General features: G+C 53.5%; 9 protein-coding genes across 9 annotated transcripts; 4 read left to right on the top strand and 5 right to left on the bottom strand.

Moving 5' to 3' along the window:
• Nucleotides 1-1019: 1019 nt before the first annotated feature.
• On the bottom strand, nucleotides 1020-4176 carry C7974DRAFT_177093 (uncharacterized protein). Its single transcript, XM_046136279.1, has 2 exons — nucleotides 4023-4176; nucleotides 1020-3941 (listed from the first exon to the last, which is right to left on the bottom strand). Exons 1-2 carry the CDS (start codon nucleotides 4086-4088, stop codon nucleotides 1173-1175), a joined length of 2835 nt encoding a protein of 944 aa, XP_045998480.1. The 5' UTR covers nucleotides 4089-4176; the 3' UTR covers nucleotides 1020-1172.
• Nucleotides 4177-5549, bottom strand: C7974DRAFT_177092 (uncharacterized protein). Its single transcript, XM_046136278.1, has 3 exons — nucleotides 4911-5549; nucleotides 4716-4860; nucleotides 4177-4609 (listed from the first exon to the last, which is right to left on the bottom strand). Exons 1-3 carry the CDS (start codon nucleotides 5390-5392, stop codon nucleotides 4265-4267), a joined length of 972 nt encoding a protein of 323 aa, XP_045998481.1. The 5' UTR covers nucleotides 5393-5549; the 3' UTR covers nucleotides 4177-4264.
• Nucleotides 5550-6318: 769 nt separating this feature from the next.
• C7974DRAFT_433649 (uncharacterized protein) lies at nucleotides 6319-6887 on the top strand (the record flags this gene model as incomplete). The annotated part of the gene is made up of 2 exons (XM_046144934.1): nucleotides 6319-6325; nucleotides 6373-6887. 2 exons carry the CDS (start codon nucleotides 6319-6321, stop codon nucleotides 6885-6887), a joined length of 522 nt encoding a protein of 173 aa, XP_045998482.1.
• A 175-nt stretch (nucleotides 6888-7062) lies between these two features.
• Nucleotides 7063-7913, top strand: C7974DRAFT_177096 (uncharacterized protein). Its single transcript, XM_046136280.1, has 3 exons — nucleotides 7063-7196; nucleotides 7265-7426; nucleotides 7478-7913. The coding sequence occupies exons 1-3, from the start codon at nucleotides 7112-7114 to the stop codon at nucleotides 7819-7821; spliced, it is 591 nt and encodes a 196-aa protein (XP_045998483.1). The 5' UTR covers nucleotides 7063-7111; the 3' UTR covers nucleotides 7822-7913.
• A 1316-nt stretch (nucleotides 7914-9229) lies between these two features.
• Nucleotides 9230-11668, top strand: C7974DRAFT_177122 (F-box/LRR repeat-containing protein 2). The gene has a single exon (XM_046136281.1). It carries the CDS (start codon nucleotides 9365-9367, stop codon nucleotides 11471-11473), a length of 2109 nt encoding a protein of 702 aa, XP_045998484.1. The 5' UTR covers nucleotides 9230-9364; the 3' UTR covers nucleotides 11474-11668.
• Nucleotides 11669-12810: 1142 nt separating this feature from the next.
• On the top strand, nucleotides 12811-13440 carry C7974DRAFT_453222 (uncharacterized protein; the record flags this gene model as incomplete). The annotated part of the gene is made up of 1 exon (XM_046145859.1): nucleotides 12811-13440. A coding segment is annotated over one exon (630 nt), but the record flags the coding sequence as incomplete, so codon positions are not given.
• A 125-nt stretch (nucleotides 13441-13565) lies between these two features.
• C7974DRAFT_375759 (uncharacterized protein) lies at nucleotides 13566-14898 on the bottom strand (the record flags this gene model as incomplete). The annotated part of the gene is made up of 4 exons (XM_046140231.1): nucleotides 13566-13586; nucleotides 13688-13896; nucleotides 14020-14578; nucleotides 14794-14898. The coding sequence occupies 4 exons, from the start codon at nucleotides 14896-14898 to the stop codon at nucleotides 13566-13568; spliced, it is 894 nt and encodes a 297-aa protein (XP_045998486.1).
• A 383-nt stretch (nucleotides 14899-15281) lies between these two features.
• On the bottom strand, nucleotides 15282-18102 carry C7974DRAFT_393337 (uncharacterized protein). Its single transcript, XM_046141761.1, has one exon. The coding sequence runs from the start codon at nucleotides 18014-18016 to the stop codon at nucleotides 15416-15418; it is 2601 nt and encodes an 866-aa protein (XP_045998487.1). The 5' UTR covers nucleotides 18017-18102; the 3' UTR covers nucleotides 15282-15415.
• A 373-nt stretch (nucleotides 18103-18475) lies between these two features.
• Nucleotides 18476-19954, bottom strand: C7974DRAFT_309855 (uncharacterized protein; the record flags this gene model as incomplete). Its single annotated transcript, XM_046138241.1, has 2 exons — nucleotides 18476-19322; nucleotides 19374-19954. The coding sequence occupies 2 exons, from the start codon at nucleotides 19952-19954 to the stop codon at nucleotides 18476-18478; spliced, it is 1428 nt and encodes a 475-aa protein (XP_045998488.1).
• Between the last annotated feature and the right edge of the window lie 362 nt (nucleotides 19955-20316).

Below are 20316 nucleotides of genomic sequence, written 5' to 3' on the forward strand. Positions count from 1 at the left end.
TACTTCCAAATACCTGCTGTGCATCGTCAACGTGGTGTCATCTCATTCTCAAGCGAACATTGTTTGATTTGGTCAACTTTGGTTCAGCGAGCGAGCCTATCAGATACGAACTACCGGTGATATCTCCATAGCCATTATCTGATTGGTCCGCTAACAGACCTAAAATTGACTATCCGAACCGATTTTCAACAGTAGCGCAGTCGGGCCGAGCCGCCATCGATCACGGAAGTCCGCACGACACAAGCACGATAGTAAAGTAGGAAACACACTAAAAACTCCATATAATGCCTTTTTACCTACAATTTATACATTACTTGACAGAATTTTAGTTCATCATTATAATAGCTACTTACCCGCCATTTTTTCAGAAACGTGAGAGACAAGCTCCGCGCCGTACACCGCCGCTTCCAACCTGTGAAATACATGGCTTACATCCTCAGTCCACCGTCTATCCTACAAAATGAGAGCATGAGAGCCCGACCCCACATATCTCGTTCCACACCTGCACGGCTGTCTCCATTTAGTCGCGCATGCAGTTCGTGACGACGGGCCCGCAGTGCTGCTCCACTGGCGATCTTGCCATTCGCGGAAGAGTATGTGATATAGTGGCGTGAGAGGGGTTGGACAAAGGACGTGGATTCTGTTGAGGCGTGTGGCTGGGAGGTCTGTGCGGGTCTGTGGTGCAGGAGACGCGGGGCTGGCGGGGGAGACTGCGTGTGTGTGACTGTGAGGTGATCTGGCGCAGGTTGCGCTTCGAAACAGGGTACACGTGCAAAAGCCTGGTGATGGCACGGGGTGGTGGAGGAATGTGGTTTTCACTATATACACGTGTCTACGTATATGTGAAATTGATGTAAGAGATCCCATTAGATAGATAAACCGCTCAAAATAATGTGTAAAATGTGAGACCCTTCTTTTTGTGCGCGCTTCAGATGGCCAGAAGTCTGGATGGCGAATCGTGATTCCAGTTACTCAAGCTACGAGTCCAGGTTGCAGCAGCTGTTGGCTAGACGAGACCGCTGTGATGGGAAAGTGATGATGAGACGTGTGTGTAGGGATTGTGGCGGCGTAGAGGCGACCACTCCCTTCAGGCGACTTGCACTGTACTTGCCGAACAAAGTCACCCATCATCGGATCTCGGTTCAAGCGCTCGTGCCTGGCTGGTGTTGCTCTTATTGCCCGGCGCGGTTTTCTTTTGATCCACGGAGAAAAGACAGAATGCCGGACTCCAACCGCTGACTGAGAGATGGAGGTTGTTTGAAACCTCGGTCAACTGAATCCGGCACGAGACCTTTGTCAACTGTTGGCGGTCCCGTCCCTTCATCAAGCAGAACTGGTGGCGTCCTATTTACGACAGCAGTGCTTGCCCGACGTGTTTTCTCAAGCGGCGGGATAGAAATGGGAGATGCACCTGCATTGACAGATGACGGACGCGTGTTGAACGGCTCCGGCACGGAAGGACTAGGAGCCAACGCAGTCGGCTCCCTCGGAATCGCATTCCAAAGCCATGTCCGTTCTTCATCGTATATGGCGACCATGTCCTGAAAAATGCCGTCATCTGAAGCGCTCGGCTTGAGAGGAAGATCATTGGTCAACACCATGACCAGATCGTAGCAATAGGCCAGTAACCGAATGACTTCGGCATCGCCCCACGAACCCACAGCGTTGACGAACCAATAGTGGAGCTGGTCGAGCTTTGTAGCACACGTGAAGCTGTTGTCGCTGTAGGTAAGGGTGCCTGTAACCCTAGGCCTGAAGCCTTGTTTGTACAGTCGATCCAATGCGGATGATTGTTTGATAAGTTCGATGCTCAACTTTCCCGCAAAACTGTTCTGCGTCCTCTTCATCGAATTAGAATACAGGCCGTCAACTCGTGGGATGATATCATTGAGAACATCTTCCACAGTGAGACCCCCCTCAAAAATGCGCTCGTAGCTTTTCACCATCTCTTTCAGCAAAACAATCCGCTGGGGCGATACAGATGTAGTCAAAGCATAGGGGGCACCTTTGGACGAACCTGAGGGCGTACTCATGCGTTGATCATCACGCAGTCTGCTTTTTAATATACTCTGAAACTGGGATTTGATCCTTGGTGCATACGGTGTCAAAGACTCCATTAGGCCTGTGCTCGGAAGGCTGTAACGCCAGGGCTCCGGCTGGGGTTGACTTCCTTGCATACCGGTGCGTGGAACCTGGCCGAATGGCGTTGGATTGAAAGTGTTCTCTGTCGTTCCAAGCGTTGCAATGCCCATGGCTGATGATGACTCGATACCACCCCTATGGCTCTCGGGACTTATGAACTCCACGGACTCTGGTAGATTAAGAGGTGTGTACGGTACTGGGATCTCGAAAGGCGCGTCCAGTAGTGCGGCGTCATAAGCAGCGTCTCGTGGTGCAGCGTCATAAGCAGCGTCTAGCGGTGCAGCGTCATAAGCAGCGTCTAGTGGTGCAGCGTCATAAGCAACATCCAGTGGTGCAGCGTCATAAGCATCGTCGTAGTGCTGTTCTGACCATGCGTCCAAGTCATAGTCTCCGTCTAAGGCGTCATCTGACACTACAATAGCATCTCCAACACCAGTCCCCAACTCTTCAGCTTGTCCATTTTGCATGGACGGTTCTGCCGCAGCATTGATCACTGGATTTTCGGCAGATAGCTGCTGAGATTCGACCACACGATTGACCACGGGAGACGGACTAGAACGCGGCGCACACCTACGTTCAAGGGTTGGGGTGGAAAGCTGTTCAACATCTGGTGCGTGAATTATCTCAATTGGCGCATCTCCCACTATTGCGTTGTCCTCGTCTTCCAGCTGTGGTGGCGCATCTCTCACTGTTGCATTGTTCTTGGCTTCTAGCGGTGGTGGCGCATCTCCCACGGTTGCATTGTTCTTGTCTTCTAGCGGTGGTGGCGCATCTCCCACGGTTGCGTTGTTCTCGTCTTCCAGCGGTGGTGATTCTTGACATGAATGGCACCTACACGGTCGGGGACGGGGTCCATCAACTTGACGACAATAGACGCACTTCTTTCTCCACTGTGCGAATTCTTTGCCGCCCCCCAGGACGTCCTTGACTCTGTCGAGCGAATGGTGGCACCCAGAGCACCGCGGAATCTTCTCGCTAGCACCTGGAGGCAAAGGACGAATTCCAAGCAGGGGTATCGATGCAAAGTCTTCAGGGTCAGAAGATGTTCCAAGTGAGCTGTGGGCACCTCTTGGCTGAACTTGCTCAGCCGTCCCGTCTAAAAAAGGGAGTCGAGATGACGAACGTCTGGAGCCTGGAGGTCGATTTTTTGGTTGGTAGGATACCGTGCTGCCACCTTCATCGCCCTGCAATGCATCCAAAAATCCCTGCGTTGCCACAGTTGCTTGACATATGCTAGCGACGCCGTGGAACTGGTCTGGCGATTCGGAAACGGCTTGATGCTGCGGATCATAAAGATTGATGCCGGAATCTACGTATTCGTGGTGACCAGGCTCCTGTTCAGACGTCGTGCTTGCTGGAGTGGCATCCCTGATTTGCTCCTGTATGTCGACTATGGCTTCACTTCCAGCCCTGCTTGCGACAACTATTGGCTGCTCAATCTCGATCTTCGCATTTTCGCCCTCGGGTTCCAGACCTCTCGAGGCGTCTTCAATATCGACTTCTGGCTGAATCCCCTTCTCTTGATCGGTGGGGAGAGTGGGGCTACCCATCTGCGAGCTCGCTTCTGACTCAGGCTGTTCCTGAGCGACGATCATGTCGGATGTTGTAGGACATGGTACATCGGCATCTACCAGATCCAACCCACTACTGTCATTGGAGACGCTTTTTAGGTCTGCGATTTCTTCATAGAGAGAAGATGTACTTGGTGCAGATGTGGATCTTGCTTTTGTTGGATGCGTGTTAGCCAATGCCATGGGCGACTGTGAGCCTACGAGGATTTTCGTGGGACCGGATACCTGCTGTGGAGGGCAGGGGAGATTAGCATTGCCCCATAGCGCGTGAATCAGAGAGCAGAGTATTCTTGTACTGTGGGGAGGTACCTTAATATCTTCGCCTTCTCGACGTCGAGGGGTGTGCACTGATCCTGGCTGAGAGCCAGGTGTCATAGAATGGTCGACCGCTTTTATCTCTTGTCGATTGAATTGGACCTGTCGGATATTGTCTACTAATGTCGATCTTCGCTGGCTCCGACGAAGTGTTGGCGTATGTGTGTCATCGTGGTCAGTGGTAGTACTATCAGCTGGGTCTGGTGTTCGCACGCTGTCCGCGTCAACACTTAGCTCTACCTGCACATGAGTGAGGGTTTCAGCTTCAGAGGCGCCTCCATGAACACGTGGTCTCTTGCCCTGTCTGCGCGAGTAGGTATGCTCGTTGTATTTCCTCTTCGAAGACGATCGAGCACCTGTACTGCGTCTCTCAGCAAAGATGCTGACAGCGCTTCTGCGAGCGGAGCTGGCGGCTGGTGTAGCAGCTCTAGTGCTGCATACTGATGATGGACCAGCATGTGCTGATGATGGACCGCCATGTGCTGATGATGGACCGCCATGTGCTGATGATGGTGCTGATAATGGACCAGCATGTGCTGATGATGAACCGGCACGTAGACGTGTGGACGAGCGCCGCGTGTCTATTTGTGGCGTGAGAGGGGGACTTGGTGTCGCTTCTATCTTAAAGTGCCAGGAGGGATTGGGTTCAGGCTCGTCAAGGCTCCTCTCTGGGGAATTTTCGCGTACCAGACTGGCACTCAGAGCGGCTAACTCTGCCCGTCTCTGATGAGGATCTTCTGGACTGACTACTTGAGGAACGAGTTTCTCACGGGGTTTGAGGTTTGCAACTTGCAGCTGAGCAGCTAGCCACTGACGGACTGCCAGCAAGATCCTGTGCAACATAAGTGGCCTGTTCACAAGTTATGATGAGATATGACATACCGATCTCTATCTTGCGGCCACTTAGGGGGCGTTTCGTACCCGGCCTCGATCTTTGCATTGCAAAGGGGGACTGTGCAATATTTCCGGTCACCCCATAGTATGTTGCCATAGTCAAGCGTGACGAGAAGGTGTTCCGCCTGTTCCTCAAGGAACTTATAAGGTCTTGTACGATCCTCATCGTACGTGAAGTTTGGATGTTCAAGTTCATTGTTCACCCCATCAGGCTGATCGGCAATATCCTTGACGGTAGCGGATACATGGCTTGCAAGCTCTTTAGCGTGATGTTCAAGGTACAACTTTGGCAAGTCCCCTTTACCGCTCTCAAAGGGAAGCCAGAGGCGGCGGATGTAGCTTTTGATAGGTAAAGCTTTCAACTTCTCCTCATCGAAGCCTAGCAAGTAGCTCGAGTCAGGGAGGTCGAAGTTTCCTCCCTGCGTTCCTTGGTGTTTAATTTGGGAGTGTAGATGATCCAACAGTGGCATGATGGCCTGGAACAGGGCGGAAGTACTTGCTTGACCGAGAGCTTAGCAACCGACGCGATCCAGGAGATGTGCGGCGCGCATGAATGGGCGAGAGGCGTCGAAAAAGTTGTGATAATGTCAACTGACGCGTTGTTAAGCGGAGGTGAGGTCGGTGCGGAGGACATGGGATAATTGTTTGGACGTGCGCTAGGGGTGGGGCGGGGCCACCAATGCGTTGCTTTTGTGTAACAAAAAGTCTTGGGATTCGATGCAAAGCAGTCAACAGTGTTATCGGATGATCCTTTGACGATATATGGGGCGTTTTCGCGACCAATCAATTGGCCTGTACTTCACAAGGATGGCAAACGTATCGTCTCATGTTGTCGAAATCACAGGCGCTAGGAGACGCATTCCCGATGGCCGCGCAGCGACAAAGCGTCAAAAGAACGCAACCTCTTGCCTAAAAGCGACGGAAATGTATACATTCGCCACAGATTCATGTTACGTTGTACTATGTAGCTAGAAGCGCAGTTGTTACGGTACCCGTGCGGATACGCCCCACAGTCCCCGGCCCTACTTTGGGACGGCGATGTAGTTGTGCTTTGGACATGCTACTCTCGACCCCCCCTCCCCTGCTCTCCGGTATACCGGGTGGCGAGAATGTGCACTGGACTGGACTTGGGAGCGCCCGAACTTCTCCGGCCTGCTACCGAGAAGAAACGGAGGTCGTCGAATTTTGAAAAGAACAATCTTTGATGAAACCGCAACGCTACACTACTGACGTCAACATCAGCGTCAACCTCACATGCCCTTGACCATATGTCAAGCGTGTCCTTCTCTAATCGCACTCCATTTCTCGCTCACCACCTCATCAGATAGCCCAAAAACACGTCTGAGACGCGTAATAACACCGCGCACAGCTCAGCCAGCTCAGCCAGCGCGCCAGCATGTTCTGTCAGCGCTCCTCCACCACGCTGGCCACGCGGTCCTAACAGCCCCAGCTTTCACCTCGACCGCCACCCTGCACCATGTCACGCACCTCCCGGCATCCACAACCCTCGCGCGCGCCCTCGTGTGCCTGCACAACCACGACCTGCTCATCCGGCTCGACCCGGAACTCGCGCACTACGAGACACTTCCCTCGCCGACTGCCGCCCCCGACACAAAGCGCTACAAGGTGACAGATAACATGCACACGCTCCCGAAGGGACTGTGGGACACGACGGTCACGTTCGAAGCAGAGATCACGAACACAGAGGACGGCATTGAGTGGGTGATTCGCGCGCCGTTGGGGTTGGTGCAGACGACAACGTGGCGCGTTGTTAAGCGCGCGACGCTGGGGGAGGAGAAGGGCGCGAATGTGGTTGACGGGGAGGGTGAGCTGAGTCTAGTCGAGGATGTGGAGATCAAAGCGAATCGGATGTTGGTGGGCACGGTGAGAGGGAAGTGTGAGGAGAATTGGAGAGGCATACATAGCAGGTTTGTGGGCCATTTGAAGGAGGATGTGAGTTCGTAGCAGCCATTGTGCAATTAAAGATAATACCTAGAGGGTATACGTTCTAACATCGCGTGCTACTCCCAGTATCACAGTTGCAGTTGCAGTAGTTCGGTGGCACATGTCTGGCCGCAATCGTGGGGAGCTAGAGCTAGGGAGCTAGGCAGCTACCCTTAGACAGCACCAGTCCTCCTTCAACGCATTCACGTCTCAAATTCTTATCGTACGCTATAATTGAATTCAACATGGCTTCTCTGTTCAATCAAAAGACGCCGCCTGGGCTTTTCATCGCACAGGCAGTCGGCATCACGGCAAGCGGGTACCTACTGGGTGAGCACATAGCTTAAGCTCAGACAGTCAACTTGTCGTCACATACATGACTGACAGCGCGAGCACAGGGTCAAATGCAGGACTGTCACTCAATGCCGTGCCTGCTGTGATGCAAGCTCCAGCGCCTCTGGCGGCAAAGCAGTGGTTTACTCTCCTCATCAACGGCGGATTCTACGGCAGGCCGCTCGCCATTATAAGCGGCCTCGCAAGCGCCTATGTTGCCTACAACCGTACGCCTGCGCCCCATATTTGTCTACGTATATAATGCTGACAAAGGACAGAGGACCCATCCTCCCTCCCCTTCAAGCTCAACGTCGCAGCAGCCATCCTCATCCCTGGTATCGTGCCGTTCACCTTTGCGTTCATTGTGCCGCTGAACAAAAAGTTGGAGGCTAGGATGAGGCAGCTCGAGTCGACCTCACTGGAAGACAAGGCTGTCGAGGCTGGTGTCGCGGAGGCTGAGACCACACATGCCCTGATCGATAGGTGGGGCGTGTTGAACCTGGCGCGGGCAGGTCTCATTGCTGCAGGCGTTCTGTGCACTGTCGTGGCAGCGCTGGACAAGAGAGAGGTCGTCGGTTTTAGTAGTGTTGGCCTTGCCAGCGGTGCGAACCGGCTTGGTTGATGTAGGTACACGTACGGTTGACCTGTGTGTTATAGACAGCACTGCGTACTAGCGGTGGCTCCATTGGATGATCAATGAGACCTCGGTACTACAAGAGGCGTCGAGGTATGCAGTGACTGTTGTTCAGCGCCGACGTACCTCAACTCACATTCTGCACCCGATTGCGCTGCATCTACGACCTGCATGGACATAAGCGCGTTGCGCGCCTTTCAATATCCTCTGTCAGCCTCCAGGATGTCTTTCTCAGCGCAGAGCGATAATGCAAGGGTAGGCTTTGCACTGTCCGCGTGCACACTCAAGTCGCGATGTACTGCCCTTATCGCACCAGAGGTCACGCCTACCACAGGTCTCAGACGCCTGCCAATCACGTCCTCAGTCAGTGGTGTGCTGTTCATGCAGCAGCCTCAGGCTTGCATCTGACCTCATGCTGAGAGCAGCGAAGCCTGCTCCAGCTCGAGCAGATGCCCAAAAGGTCCCGTTGTGAGTTGCAAGATCAGCAACACAGCAGCGCTGGTGGCGCGGACTGGAAGGACCCTGACTCGAGCTTCAGAAACAATAGCGGAAAGCAACCTTGAAGTCAACCAACTTTGATACAGAACCTGTAGCTAATTTTATTTAAGCATTCCCTATATTGTAGGCAAAAAGCATTCTTTAGCAGCTTTGTGTATTCTCCCTACCATACTGTGTATTGTCGCAGAGTGGGTGAAGTCGGCATCTGGCTCAAGGTCTGGGGCCGTTCCTGGGCGGGCTGGGCTCCCCACAGCCTCTTTCTGGTTTTGGTCCAGATTGGTGGACTTGGCCATTAGTGCGAATCTGCCCTGCATATCACGGCACTGCGAGCCGCAGGACTCAGGAGCAGACCGACCGAGAGTTTGTCCTGAGACTCGCAGGCTACAAGAACGCGACTGTTTGGGCGTTCAAGCAGGAAATCAAACCTTGTGGTTGGCATCCCAATGCCGTCGCTGCACGCGACAGCTTGCACAAGACGGTCGCTTGACCGGCGCCTCCAGAGGGTTGTGCCGGTGATCCAGCAGGTGGCGCACGTGGACGGGTGGGTCGTGCTCCCCTAATCGATAGCCAACCGATAGCGACGATAACAACGGCCACCCGCTGCAGTGGAAGGTGAGCCCTTAATGCACAAGATATCTTAAGCTTCGATGGTCGATTTGCTACCTTCTCCTCTGAGATGCAAGTCGATACCCTGCTCCAGTTTTTGCATGTTCAAGTCTCGCCTCCGCGGCTGAGGCTCGTCGACCCACGCCTCGCCTCCTAGCGCTCACATCGGCGCTCTCACGGGCCTCCGCTCCCCGCTTTCTAGAGCTGCGGCTGTACCGGTGGCTCCCAAAAAGCGCGCAGACCCAACTACCCGGTTGGCTGTGTTCTTTTACTTTCTTAGTTTGCAGCAACGACATAAACGTGGAGTTTGGCCCTGTCACCCACTGTCTTGGGTGTTTGTCCCTCATTACATCAAGACATCACTAGGGCCCTTTCTCTCCGCACGCGTTGCTATCGCCGTGACCCGCGGTCTTGCAGACATAGCAAGATGGAGCCAACATCTATTGACGCCGTGGTCCTCGAGCACCCAGCAGAGTTAGACATGCCGACGACTGGCACCTCAACCATCGACACCCCGACCGACCGACCGAAGCCCACGGGCAGACAACGGCTGCTCAGCGGCCTGCACCGGATGGGCTCCTCGCCGAGCCTGAGCCTGGCAGCCATGGGCAGGACGCGATCGCACAGCTTAAGGAGCCAACCCAAGGCCTCAATGTCGTGCGTTTCGCTGGCCGGGACGGGCTCGCCCTATGGACAATCGTACGGCAGCTCGTACTCGTCGGAGCTGTCTAATGGCTTTTCGACAGCACCCACGTCTGTCGCCAACAGTCCGCCTGGCAGTCCCTTCTACGACGAGAAGTTCCGTTTGCGCATGAGGACACCCGATCTCGCCTCTTCGATGCCTCTTCCCTCTGGACGCAGACTACACTCAAGGGCTGGCTTGGATGTCGAAGGCGACTACTTTTCGCAACCTCTTCGCAAGGCCGCTCCTAGGAGGCCAGCCTTGAATTTCTGGGGCGACATGCCAGCAGAGATCCGCATGCAGGTCCTCCAATACCTTACACCCAAGCAGATCGTGCGGTGCTCACTTGTGTCCAAGTCATGGCACGCAATGTGCTTCGACGGCCAGCTATGGAGTAACTTGGATACTAGCAAATACTACCGCAACATCCCAGCAGACGCGTTGATCAATATCATCAAGTCTGCTGGCCCATTCGTAAAGGACCTCAACCTGCGAGGCTGCGTCCAACTACGCGAGCGATGGAACAAGAATGGCTTCCTCGAGGCCTGCCAAAATCTTGAAAACTTTTCGCTCGAGGGTTGTCGGATCGACCGATCATCCATCCACACATTCCTCCTGTCCAACTCACGTCTCGTCCATGTCAACCTGTCCGGTTTGGCCAACGCGACGAATGCCGCGATGAAAATCATTGCCACAAACTGCCCACGGGTAGAGGTCCTTAACATATCCTGGTGCAACAACATTGACCACCGTGGACTAATCAAGGTCGTCCAGGGCTGTCCCAAGCTTCGAGATCTGCGAGCGGGCGAAGTGCGAGGCTGGGATGATGTCGAGCTCATGGCTGAGCTTTTCGAACGCAACACCCTCGAGAGGCTGGTCTTGATGAACTGCGATAGCCTCAATGATGAGTCTCTCGCTGCTCTCATTGAAGGTGTCGACCAGGAGATCGACGTTCTCACCGAACGACCAATAGTGCCACCTCGCAGGCTAAAGCACTTGGATCTCACACGCTGCCGCACCATCACCGACGTTGGCGCGAAGACTCTGGTCGACAATGTGCCGTTCCTGGAAGGCCTCCAGCTGTCGAAGTGCGGAGGCTTGACGGACGATGCCCTGATCTCTCTGCTTCCTACATTGCCCGTTCTGACACATCTCGATGTGGAAGAGCTCGAAAATCTTTCGAATGAGGTTCTCAAGACCTTGGCCGCAGGTCCATTCGCAGCTCACCTTAAGCATCTTTGCATTTCCTACTGCGAAAATCTCGGCGACTCCGGCATGTTGCCTGTCCTCAAAGCGTGCACTAGCCTGACCTCGCTTGAGATGGACAACACCCGCATTTCGGACCTTGTCCTCACCGAAGCAGCAGCAAGCATGCGCATCCGTAACCGTCTCGCTCGTGCCCTATCCAGCTCCGAGCGTCCGCATATTGGCCTGCGTATTGTCGCTTATGACTGTGCAAATGTCACTTGGACAGGAGTCCGAGAAGTCCTGTCACGCAACGCAGAAATATCGCGTCCGTCGCCCAACGCTGCGAGCCAGACAGCCACATATCCTCGCGAAGTCATTGGCCTGAAGTGTTTCTACAGCTGGCAGCCCACAGTTGAAGAGCACACAAAGCGTGTGCTGAGAGGCGACTTTGCTGCAGCGGCGAGGCTGGAACGCAAGTGGGCGGACTGGATGATGATGAACGAGGAGGCGGGCGTAGGTGGTGCTGGCGCCAGACGCCGTCGTAGGAGAGCGCGTGAAGCGCAGATGATGCATGCTGACGAAGAAGAGGGTGGTGCCGGTACCACTGGTGGTATCGGGCGTAGGCGGCGCGCGAGAAGTGGTCCCGGCGGCTGCCTTGTCATGTGAGCGAGATGATTTTGAGCGAATCTTTCTCCTTCTTGTCATTTATCTCCTTTGTATTGCGACATATGCACCATATAGAGTACATTCAGGCGTTGGGAGTCTCATTGCATCTGTCGTTACACCACGACGTCGATATCACTCGTAGATATTCCAGCTTCAAGCATGTACAGCTTAGCACTGGCATACAAACTTATATCATAGACATGCTGCAGCCAGTCTCGTATTGCTGCCTTCCACCAGCACCATCGACGATCGCCACCTCATCCCCTATCGCTTCTTCGCCTTGATCCCTGGGCAATGATTCAACATTATCCTCTCCTCCCTAAGGGTCTGTATTCCTCGTCTCCTTGAGCAACGTCATGTCTTCATGGTAATGAGAAGTTTATCACGTGCATGGATGCGAAAGTCGATACTCAAGCAGTTCTAGTAGCATGCGATTTGGGTAGTCCGATGGTCGACAATGCAATGCGAGAATCAGCGTTGAGCCCCAAGGTGCAAGACATATGCATAAATGTGGGATTGCTCGAACGCAATACAATGTATAGCTTTCGACGCGATGCGCTATCCGATAGGCAGCTCCGAAAGGGTACAGAGGAAGCACGAAACTATGCTCATCACAACCCTAACAGCGGAGCACTGGGTGCGTATACGCAACGAGTCATGACTGAATTCGATATTACTGCATTCAGATTGAAGGAGCGTGGGTACTCGCCAGAGGAATTGAAGAAGATGTGGGCGCAAGCCAACACAGCAAGATATCAGACCTTGTCCGCAGCAAATTCTCTCGCAATGACACTGAAGAACCGAGTCGAAGGCATCGTAGTCAATCTATCTGAATGGTAGGAGCTCCTCAGTGAAGTTCGCTGGCGCCAGACTGACCATCAAGCGCTCTCTTACCTGGCGCCATATTGAACCAGGCAGCGATTAAACGCTCTCTTACCTGGCGCTAGATTGAGTGAGGTAGCCACCAACGCTCTCTCACCTAGCTTTGCTAGCCCGCTTCCATTGCAAAAGTGGATACAAAAACGTAACAGGTATCCATCGTCTATCACGGCCTAACCCTATATTACTTTCCCCACCCCACCCCACCAACTACAGCTCTCTCAACCACTGTGTTCAAGCTCCACAACAGCGTACAACTCTCTGTCCTGTGAGTGAATGTTCGGACGATGACAAGGCTGAGCAAGAGAGCGGCGAAGAAAAGACTGCGACACGACACTACTTCGGTACGAGCTCCTGCCAGCATTTTGTAGTCGTTAACGTGCCTTTGAGCCGCCCATTTCCACATTCTCATGCTGCTCAGACTAGAATCTTTTCTCGGACAAGGAAGTTGAGAAGATCATCGTGTTCCCAGGTCCCGTTCTGACGTTGCCCAAACACTACGAGCCCTTAGCCAAGGTATTCGGTACAAACATTTGAAGTTTGTCATTCTCAACTTTTCTAGAAAGTGGCTGCAAAACTCTGAGATGCAAGCAGGCGACACATCAGTGCTGCGGCAAGGGTTAAAAGATACGCTCGAGGCTGCTGCTATCCTTCACCCCGGCAACGCGCCGTCTTTCTCTGAAGACGACGAGGACGAATACCGAGACTTCTGTACCACCATGCTCACCGAGAAGATCAGGGTGTTAAGGGCCCTTCATACCCTGTTCCAAGCTGGAACTGAACGCTTCCGCCAAGTCGCTGGCGCCCCAAAAACCTCACTGAACCTTGATGTCATTCTCAATAAGCACCTGCTCAACGCTGTTGACCAGGACGAGATGTATGCCTCGGCGAACGAGTCATATACCTCCTTCAAGGCCACACTGCTTGAGGAATACACAATGCGGATCGATCTGCATGACAAGCATATTGATCGGGTAGAGGCTTTGAAGGCTAGGTCCGTTGATCCGGATGACACGGATGACACAGAGGACGACGAGGATGAAGATGATGGAGATGGGCAGAAGGTTGATGAAGAAGAATCGTTGTGAGGAAGATTAAAGACCCTGAGATGTAACGACAGTGCAGCTCGTGCAGATTCGAGCAGGAATATAATAAGCCGCCCATTGTGTTTTGTATTCACGGCTTGAGCCTTATGCTATTAAGGGCATGAGAGCTACTTGGCCGTAAAATAAAGCTGGAATAACTCATCAGCAGTCTCAGGCTAGGGATGTTAATATCTGGGCGAACAATCAATACCTTGCTCACTCATTCGTCTCATTCTCCTTTCCTCCACACCAATGCTCCGTGCTCTTCCATGATGTGCGATAGCACCATATTTTTACGCATTTCATCTCCACAACAAGAACAATTGATCTCAGTTCCCGCCTCAGCAACAACGGCGCGCTTCAGTTGCGACTCTCGGTCGTGGAACGAGGTCTTGAGATGGCTATCGAGTGCATCCCGAGTTCTGGTCTTGCTCTTATCGCTCTGAGTGCATGTCGGATCTAGAAGGCAGAGAATACACTGCAGACCGTTCCGTGTGGCACGAGGTTTCTAGTCTCTCTTAGTGACGCAAAGCTATAAAAAGGGTGAGGGTATACCTTCGTGATCCATCTACAAATCTATACCTCTCGATCTTCTATCCTCTGCTTCACTTTCCCTTCTGATCCATTGGAAATAGGCTGCTCCCTGATCGGGTTGCACGACAGCTTTGTCGGGTAGTCCGATCCATTCATCGGGTTCTAGGCGAGGACCCTCTCTGGCAAGGTCATCGGGGAGTGGAGCCGCCTCCAGATCATCATCACTCGCTTCGCTGTCGGTATTATCAAGAAACGCTGTGTTATTTGAGATCAGGTTGATGTCTGAGTGCTGAGCTTCTTTCAAGTCGTTCGAAAATCTGCCTCTGTTGGTAGTTCCCTGTTGGTTATGCTCTGCTAGTTTCAGGCTTCTTTTGTTCTCCTCCTTGAGCTTCTTCAAATATCCTTGCTTGACGCGATTTCGAATGTTCTTTCGGCGCGTCTGGCGCGAAAGTAGGGCGGATTCCAGGAGCTGAATAAGCTCTGTCGATCCCTTCTCGGCAAGTAATCGCTGATACTCTGGGACCAATCCATTGCCGTAAAACTTATCGTCTACTGCAATGCCCAGCCCTGCTTCGATTCTTGTAATGACATCCTGCGCAGATGGAAGCTTCCGTGCGTGGAGTTTAGCAACTCAAATCGTGCCCTAAGACTCTGGTCAAGCTCCAGATGATAACCTTATCATTAGAGGACCTAGTGCGGATCTCTTCGTATGTCTTGCTATACCCATGCATACACTGGAGCTCTCTAGATAATTGGAGGCCCTTGTACCAGATTCGCAGCCACTGTATGTCTTCAGGATAACTCGTAAACATTACAACAGACAGAGCTTCTATTTAAACGCTTCAATGATGTCCTCTTTCCGAATTTCAACATCTCTTTCTCGGTGTGTGCATCGTTGTTCTCTTCTCGCAGACGGATGTTATACATCTAGTGTCCTCTGAAACAGCAGTATGTGGCACTAGGCAATGGTGACTCGTAATATCCAAGAAAGTTTCCAACTCGATGAAGCGCGTGAGCAGACGCCCCGAAAAGATCCTCAATCGAAGTATCTCGCTACACATCCGAGCCTGGAATACTTGTGGTCATGTGCACAACGCATTCTCATCTTTACACCTTACCCACGAGATCTGTAGGCAGACTGCCAACCCACAGAGCAGAGCACATGCTTGATCTTATCCTGCCGCAACCACAGTGCGCACAACGTGCCCGCGCACTTACTATTGATTGAGGACTTGGCACCCAGTCAAACATACACATACGTGAATAAGAAGCAGATGACATGCAAAGTATTCGATAATGTATAACAAATAGGGTATCTCGATACAATCAACCAACATAACGCCAAACATCAGGTCCGACACTAAGTCCCCAGGCCCGACACCAATGTCAAACCCAACACCAACACCAACCAACTACCGTGGCCCCCTCTTCGAACAAAAGCCCGTCAAAACCCAAAACTCAACTCGTCCTCACTATCCTCATCCGCCCCATCGGCACCAAATTCATACGCCACGCGTCTCACATCGCGCAGCCCGCTTGCGGGCGACGCGCGTGAGCGCTGCGTTGGCACTTTGTGGCGGAGTGTGTGGGTCATTGTGCTGCGCCGCAAGCACCTGCCGCTGCTCGGAGGCTGGTCTGTAGGCTTATCTTTGTATGTGTTCTCGGAGCTGTCTTCTGAAGTGTCATTGTCCGCATTTTCAGACGCGCTCTCGGCTATCTCATCGACAAGCTCGGGGTAGAACGGCACATTCAACGCATTGCACGCGCGCTTCGCAGGGATCAGAACGTGCGGACTAGCTGCGCGGGCACGTTTGCCGAACGACGAGGCCGCGCGGGGGGCCGCGCGTTTGAGGGGGCTCGAGCGGAGCATGGGCGACGAGGGGATGGGGTCGTGCTCGCCTTCGTGCTCGGAGTCCTGGGCCGAGTCTGTGGACGCGTCGTCGGAGTGTGCGGGGGTCGGCAGGAGCTGGAGCGCGCGGACGGGTTTCTGCTGGGGGCGCGTGAATTGCTTGATGAAGGGCGTGCAGGCGACCCATTCGCCGATGCCGTCTTCCCATCTGAAGCCGCCGGCAGCGCTGGATGGCGTGCCGGTTTTTCGGGGTGTGGGCATAATGACGAGGCGGCCTGAGATACGCATTTGCTTTTCTATGTCGTGTGCGTATTTGAGGTGCTCTGCTTCGTCAGTGTAGTTGGCAAATTCGGTGGCGGACTCTAGGGCAATCCGCTTCATCGTCCACAACTTATGTGGAAGATGGTGGCCAGACATGGTTATCATAGCCTGGACGAGACGTTGGAGCTCGCCAAAGCCATCATCTTGCCAAATGCGGCCTGTACCACGTGCTGTAGCCGAGACAAGCGGGGGAAGTGTAGAAAGGACAGCCAAGGAATTGACACCATTCACTGAGTAATGAGATGTAATATCGTTCATGATGTATATCAGTGTGGAAGGTGACAGATCCACCATTGAACGGTCTGTGGTGGGCGCATCGAGCCGCACGAGGAAAGAGCCAAAGATGAGCCAACAAGCGCGTTGCGCAAAAATCTGGAGATCGTCTGAATCTGCTTGAAGTAGTTTCAGCTCAAGATCAATATCTGTTCGAGACGCAAGGGCGACCACGATGACCTCAAATGTCTCAGAGACTCTTTGTGCAATGGCTTTGCCAGCAGCATCGTCACGACCGCTGTTGGACAGACCTATGCTGCACAGCACATTGAGAAGGGTCGAGAAGGTCGCATCTAGAGCCTGGCGCAGGTCTTCCCGGGTAGAAGGCACAAACCGTCGCGCAGCCGAGCCAGTGACTTCGTCAGCAAGAAGACGCTCGTCAGGAAGGCCCATACCCGCAAGCAAACAGGTCTCGAGGAAGCGCGAACAAGATGCCAATGTGTGACTATGACCTTCAGTGACCGCGCGTACCAACTGGTCCCAAACCGGGCGCATGTGTGACGTTGCTAGCCACTCCAGAGGCAGGAGCTCGTGGGCGACCATGTGCTCGAGGAGGTCGTAGAGGAAGCGGTACCGGCCGCTGCGAACCACAAAGTTCCTTACAGCTGACATATACATGGACTTGTGGCTGAACAGATTGGCTCTGACGTTGACAGGTATAGGCAGAGGCTCCAATGCAGGTAGGGCGGCTAAAAGCATCTCCTCAGCCTCATCAAATGCGCCTACGGATAGGCAGTAGCTCAGAAAGGTCGGTAAATTCAGCCTGAAATAAGCTGCATCTGCAACAGCTCTGCACATCAGCGACGTGGCATGTGCTCGCACAACCTGCTTGAAAGGACGCCAGCCTTGTCCACGCCGCTGTTCGAAGTGCGTCTCAAGCTGCTCGTATACATCACTCGCAACATCTCGACCGTCCATTTCTTCCTCCTCTTCCAACTGGTCCAGCTCCGCAAAATACTCGACAAGTTCGATATAGGCTGGGAGCTTCTTTAGGCAAGTATTCATGAGCGAATTTGTTCCTTGTCCACGTTTCTTCTCTTTCGTTGCTTTCAGAATGTTGGCGTATGCCTGCAGGATACCATTCATGAGCTTCGCCACCTCCGGTCGCACGTGGAGCCCAAGTGCCTCGTTCTGATCCATATTTGGAACGAGGGGCTCTCGGTTCATCGTGTACTTCTTCAACGGCGAGCCTTGCGCAAGGGGACTGTCCATCAAGTGTCCCCCCATGCGCGCAATGAGAGGCGTGAACGCAATTGCGCCAGGCCGAGCTACATTGTCCGCATGGGCGCTGTCCAGGCTCGGCCCAGACAGGTTCCTCGCCTTACGTCCCCCATATGTCTTCTTGATCCCCTTCACACCAGGCCTCCAGTCTGGGTCGCGCGCCTTCTCGAACCCCCGCGGTTTGAGTGCTGGCCGTGTAAAGTTCGTCGTCTTCTGGGGCGTATTTTTGGTCGCAAAAGCCGAGGAAGCTGCGCGCAGCTCTGGTTGGACTGTTCGAGGCAATTCAAGCTCCTTTCGCAGTTTCGCGAGTTTGGACGACAGCGGTCGTAGCAGGCGATTGCATCGCGAGACGTTCCAGGGTAGCACCTCGTCATTGGTCATGATGATGCGTGTATATATATTTGCTAAGACATGCGGGTGTACATGTGGTAATTTCTGCTATCGTAGGAAGATATGACACCGCTGGGGCGTCGTGAAGTGAGAAGTGAGAGACTCGATCTCAATGTTTGTTGTTGCGGATCGTCCCGACCCGGTTTAGCGTCGGCACGTCCTCGGCATATCCTCGGCACTTTCCATGCGCTACATTCGTCCATTGTTGGCTTGGGATGCGACTCTTCTCTCACGTTTGCCTTTCAGCGTCATCTTCTGCTTTTTGGGTAGATCTTGAATGTAAGATGTACGTTAGGATTACAAGGTAACGTTTTTGTCTGCATTGCTCGCTTGCTCGCTTGCTTGCCTCACGCTCTGCGGACACTGGCGTCGACTAATCCATAGCAGAGGTGCTGTTCCGCAATCAATAATGTATTGCAGACATTCTCATGACATATCCGCGACCAATATTCAACACGACACACTGCGGGGTCCATCAACGACTCTGCTCTTCCTAGGAGCCTGAGCACCACTAACAGTCCTCTTCCACGTCGACGAAATCACACCCATCAGACCTGCACCCGTAATACCCAGGCCTCTCTTCTTTTGTAGCGGTGGTGTGGTAATATCTTCTCGAATAGTCCTCACCGGAGATGGAGTCCTGATAGTCCACTCTTCCACGGGGTACGCGGGATGTGGACGATAGGCCGTAGATGGCGAGGCGCTGTTCTTTTGTGGGACAGGCAGAGGCCGTAGTGCTGGTTCTGGGGCTTCCAGTCTGATTGAGGGTGGCATGGATAGGCGATGAAGGTCCCTGCGGCTGCGGCAGCGCCGTGACGGCGGGCTCCCAGTCGAGACTTCTGATGCGGGGGCGCCGCGTGGTACGTAGGTACCCGATGCGATGTTGTCACTGCGTAGCGATGAGCGTCTAAGATGAGAGGTGCTGTGGAATGGTTGGAAGGTGTACTTGTAGGCATCTTGCGTTGTCTGCTCGGTCTTACCCCAGTCGTGGATCGGAATGCCGTCGCTATCGGCTAGCAGGTCGTCCCCCAAGTCGGTGTGAACAACATCCTCTGTCGTTGCACCATATGCGTCGTTGTAATCGTTCGTGCCGTCCTCACCAGGCTCGATGACAGGCATGTCGTTCTCTTCGCTCTGTGGATAGTAACTAAAGTTCAGCAGTCCAAGATCGCCCAGCTGTCTCCAAGTGTAATAGTAGTACCGAAACGTCGCAAACGGCTGGTCCACCGGATCGATAAGCGCAAACTTGTAGAACCGCTTGGGATGCTCGGGACCGGCGCGTCCAGCATTCACAAGCCTGTACATGTCAGTGTGTACTTTCCAAACACCTCGCTCTCCGCAGACTCACCGAATCCCCCCTTCGCCCTTTGCAAACCTCGTCTCCTCAAACACCTGCATCTCCCTCTCGACCCGCACCCTTCCGCTTGCGCGGTGCACTCTAATTTCAACACACCCGCCCTCACTACCCAGCGCGCCGAAGCAAAGCACCCTCTTCTCGACCCTGCTCTTGCCACTGCTGCCTCCCTCGCTCTCAAACAACCCAAACATAGTTTTCCCCATCCAATCGTTCTCGCGCCCTGTGCTCCAGCTCATCACCTGCTCGCCGTCGACATACATCTTGAACAGGAAATAATGGCCCTCTGGCACGGGCGGGGATACCGAGTACGAGATCCAGAACTGGCTTCCGGGCATTGCGGGGACATGGACGGAACATGTTGATGTTAAGTCGTCTATGAGGGGTGGGATGATGGGAGAAGGGTCTCGAGAGGGTCTGAGGGTTGCATCGAGGGCGGCATCGAGAGAGGCGTCGAGAGGTGGATCGAGAGGCGAGTCGAGCGGGTGCAGGAAAGGCGGCGGGTAATACTCTGGGAGCGTGATGATGTCGAACTGCGAGTGCAACTCAATATTGATGCTACGATACGTCGGCATTGTCGTATGCGAGAGGAACAGGACAGAGGGTAGGGACTGAAAGTGAGATGTGCGGACGGAAGGCACGAAGGCACTAGTCATAGCTCACGTTCACTTTGGGCACTTGGACAAACAAAGTGAGGGAAGCCAAGCTCAGCCTGTCGCAAGGCTAAGACGAACTTCCGGCGGGCAGAAGAACACAGTTTGAGCCGCCTGAACACCCTCATTCATTGTTACATAAGTATCGCCGTTCGCATCCCCCGCTCAACTATTTGTTTCCAGAAAACCGATGGTCAGGCTTCAGTCGGAGGAGTACATGAGAAGCATATCAAGGGTCATGACAATACTTCGACAGCGATGACCATGGCGCCGAGATCAAGCCT

Source organism: Boeremia exigua (genome assembly GCF_020726555.1).
Source record: "Boeremia exigua strain MPI-SDFR-AT-0100 chromosome Unknown C7974scaffold_5, whole genome shotgun sequence".
Classification (NCBI taxonomy): Eukaryota; Fungi; Ascomycota; class Dothideomycetes; order Pleosporales; family Didymellaceae; genus Boeremia; species Boeremia exigua.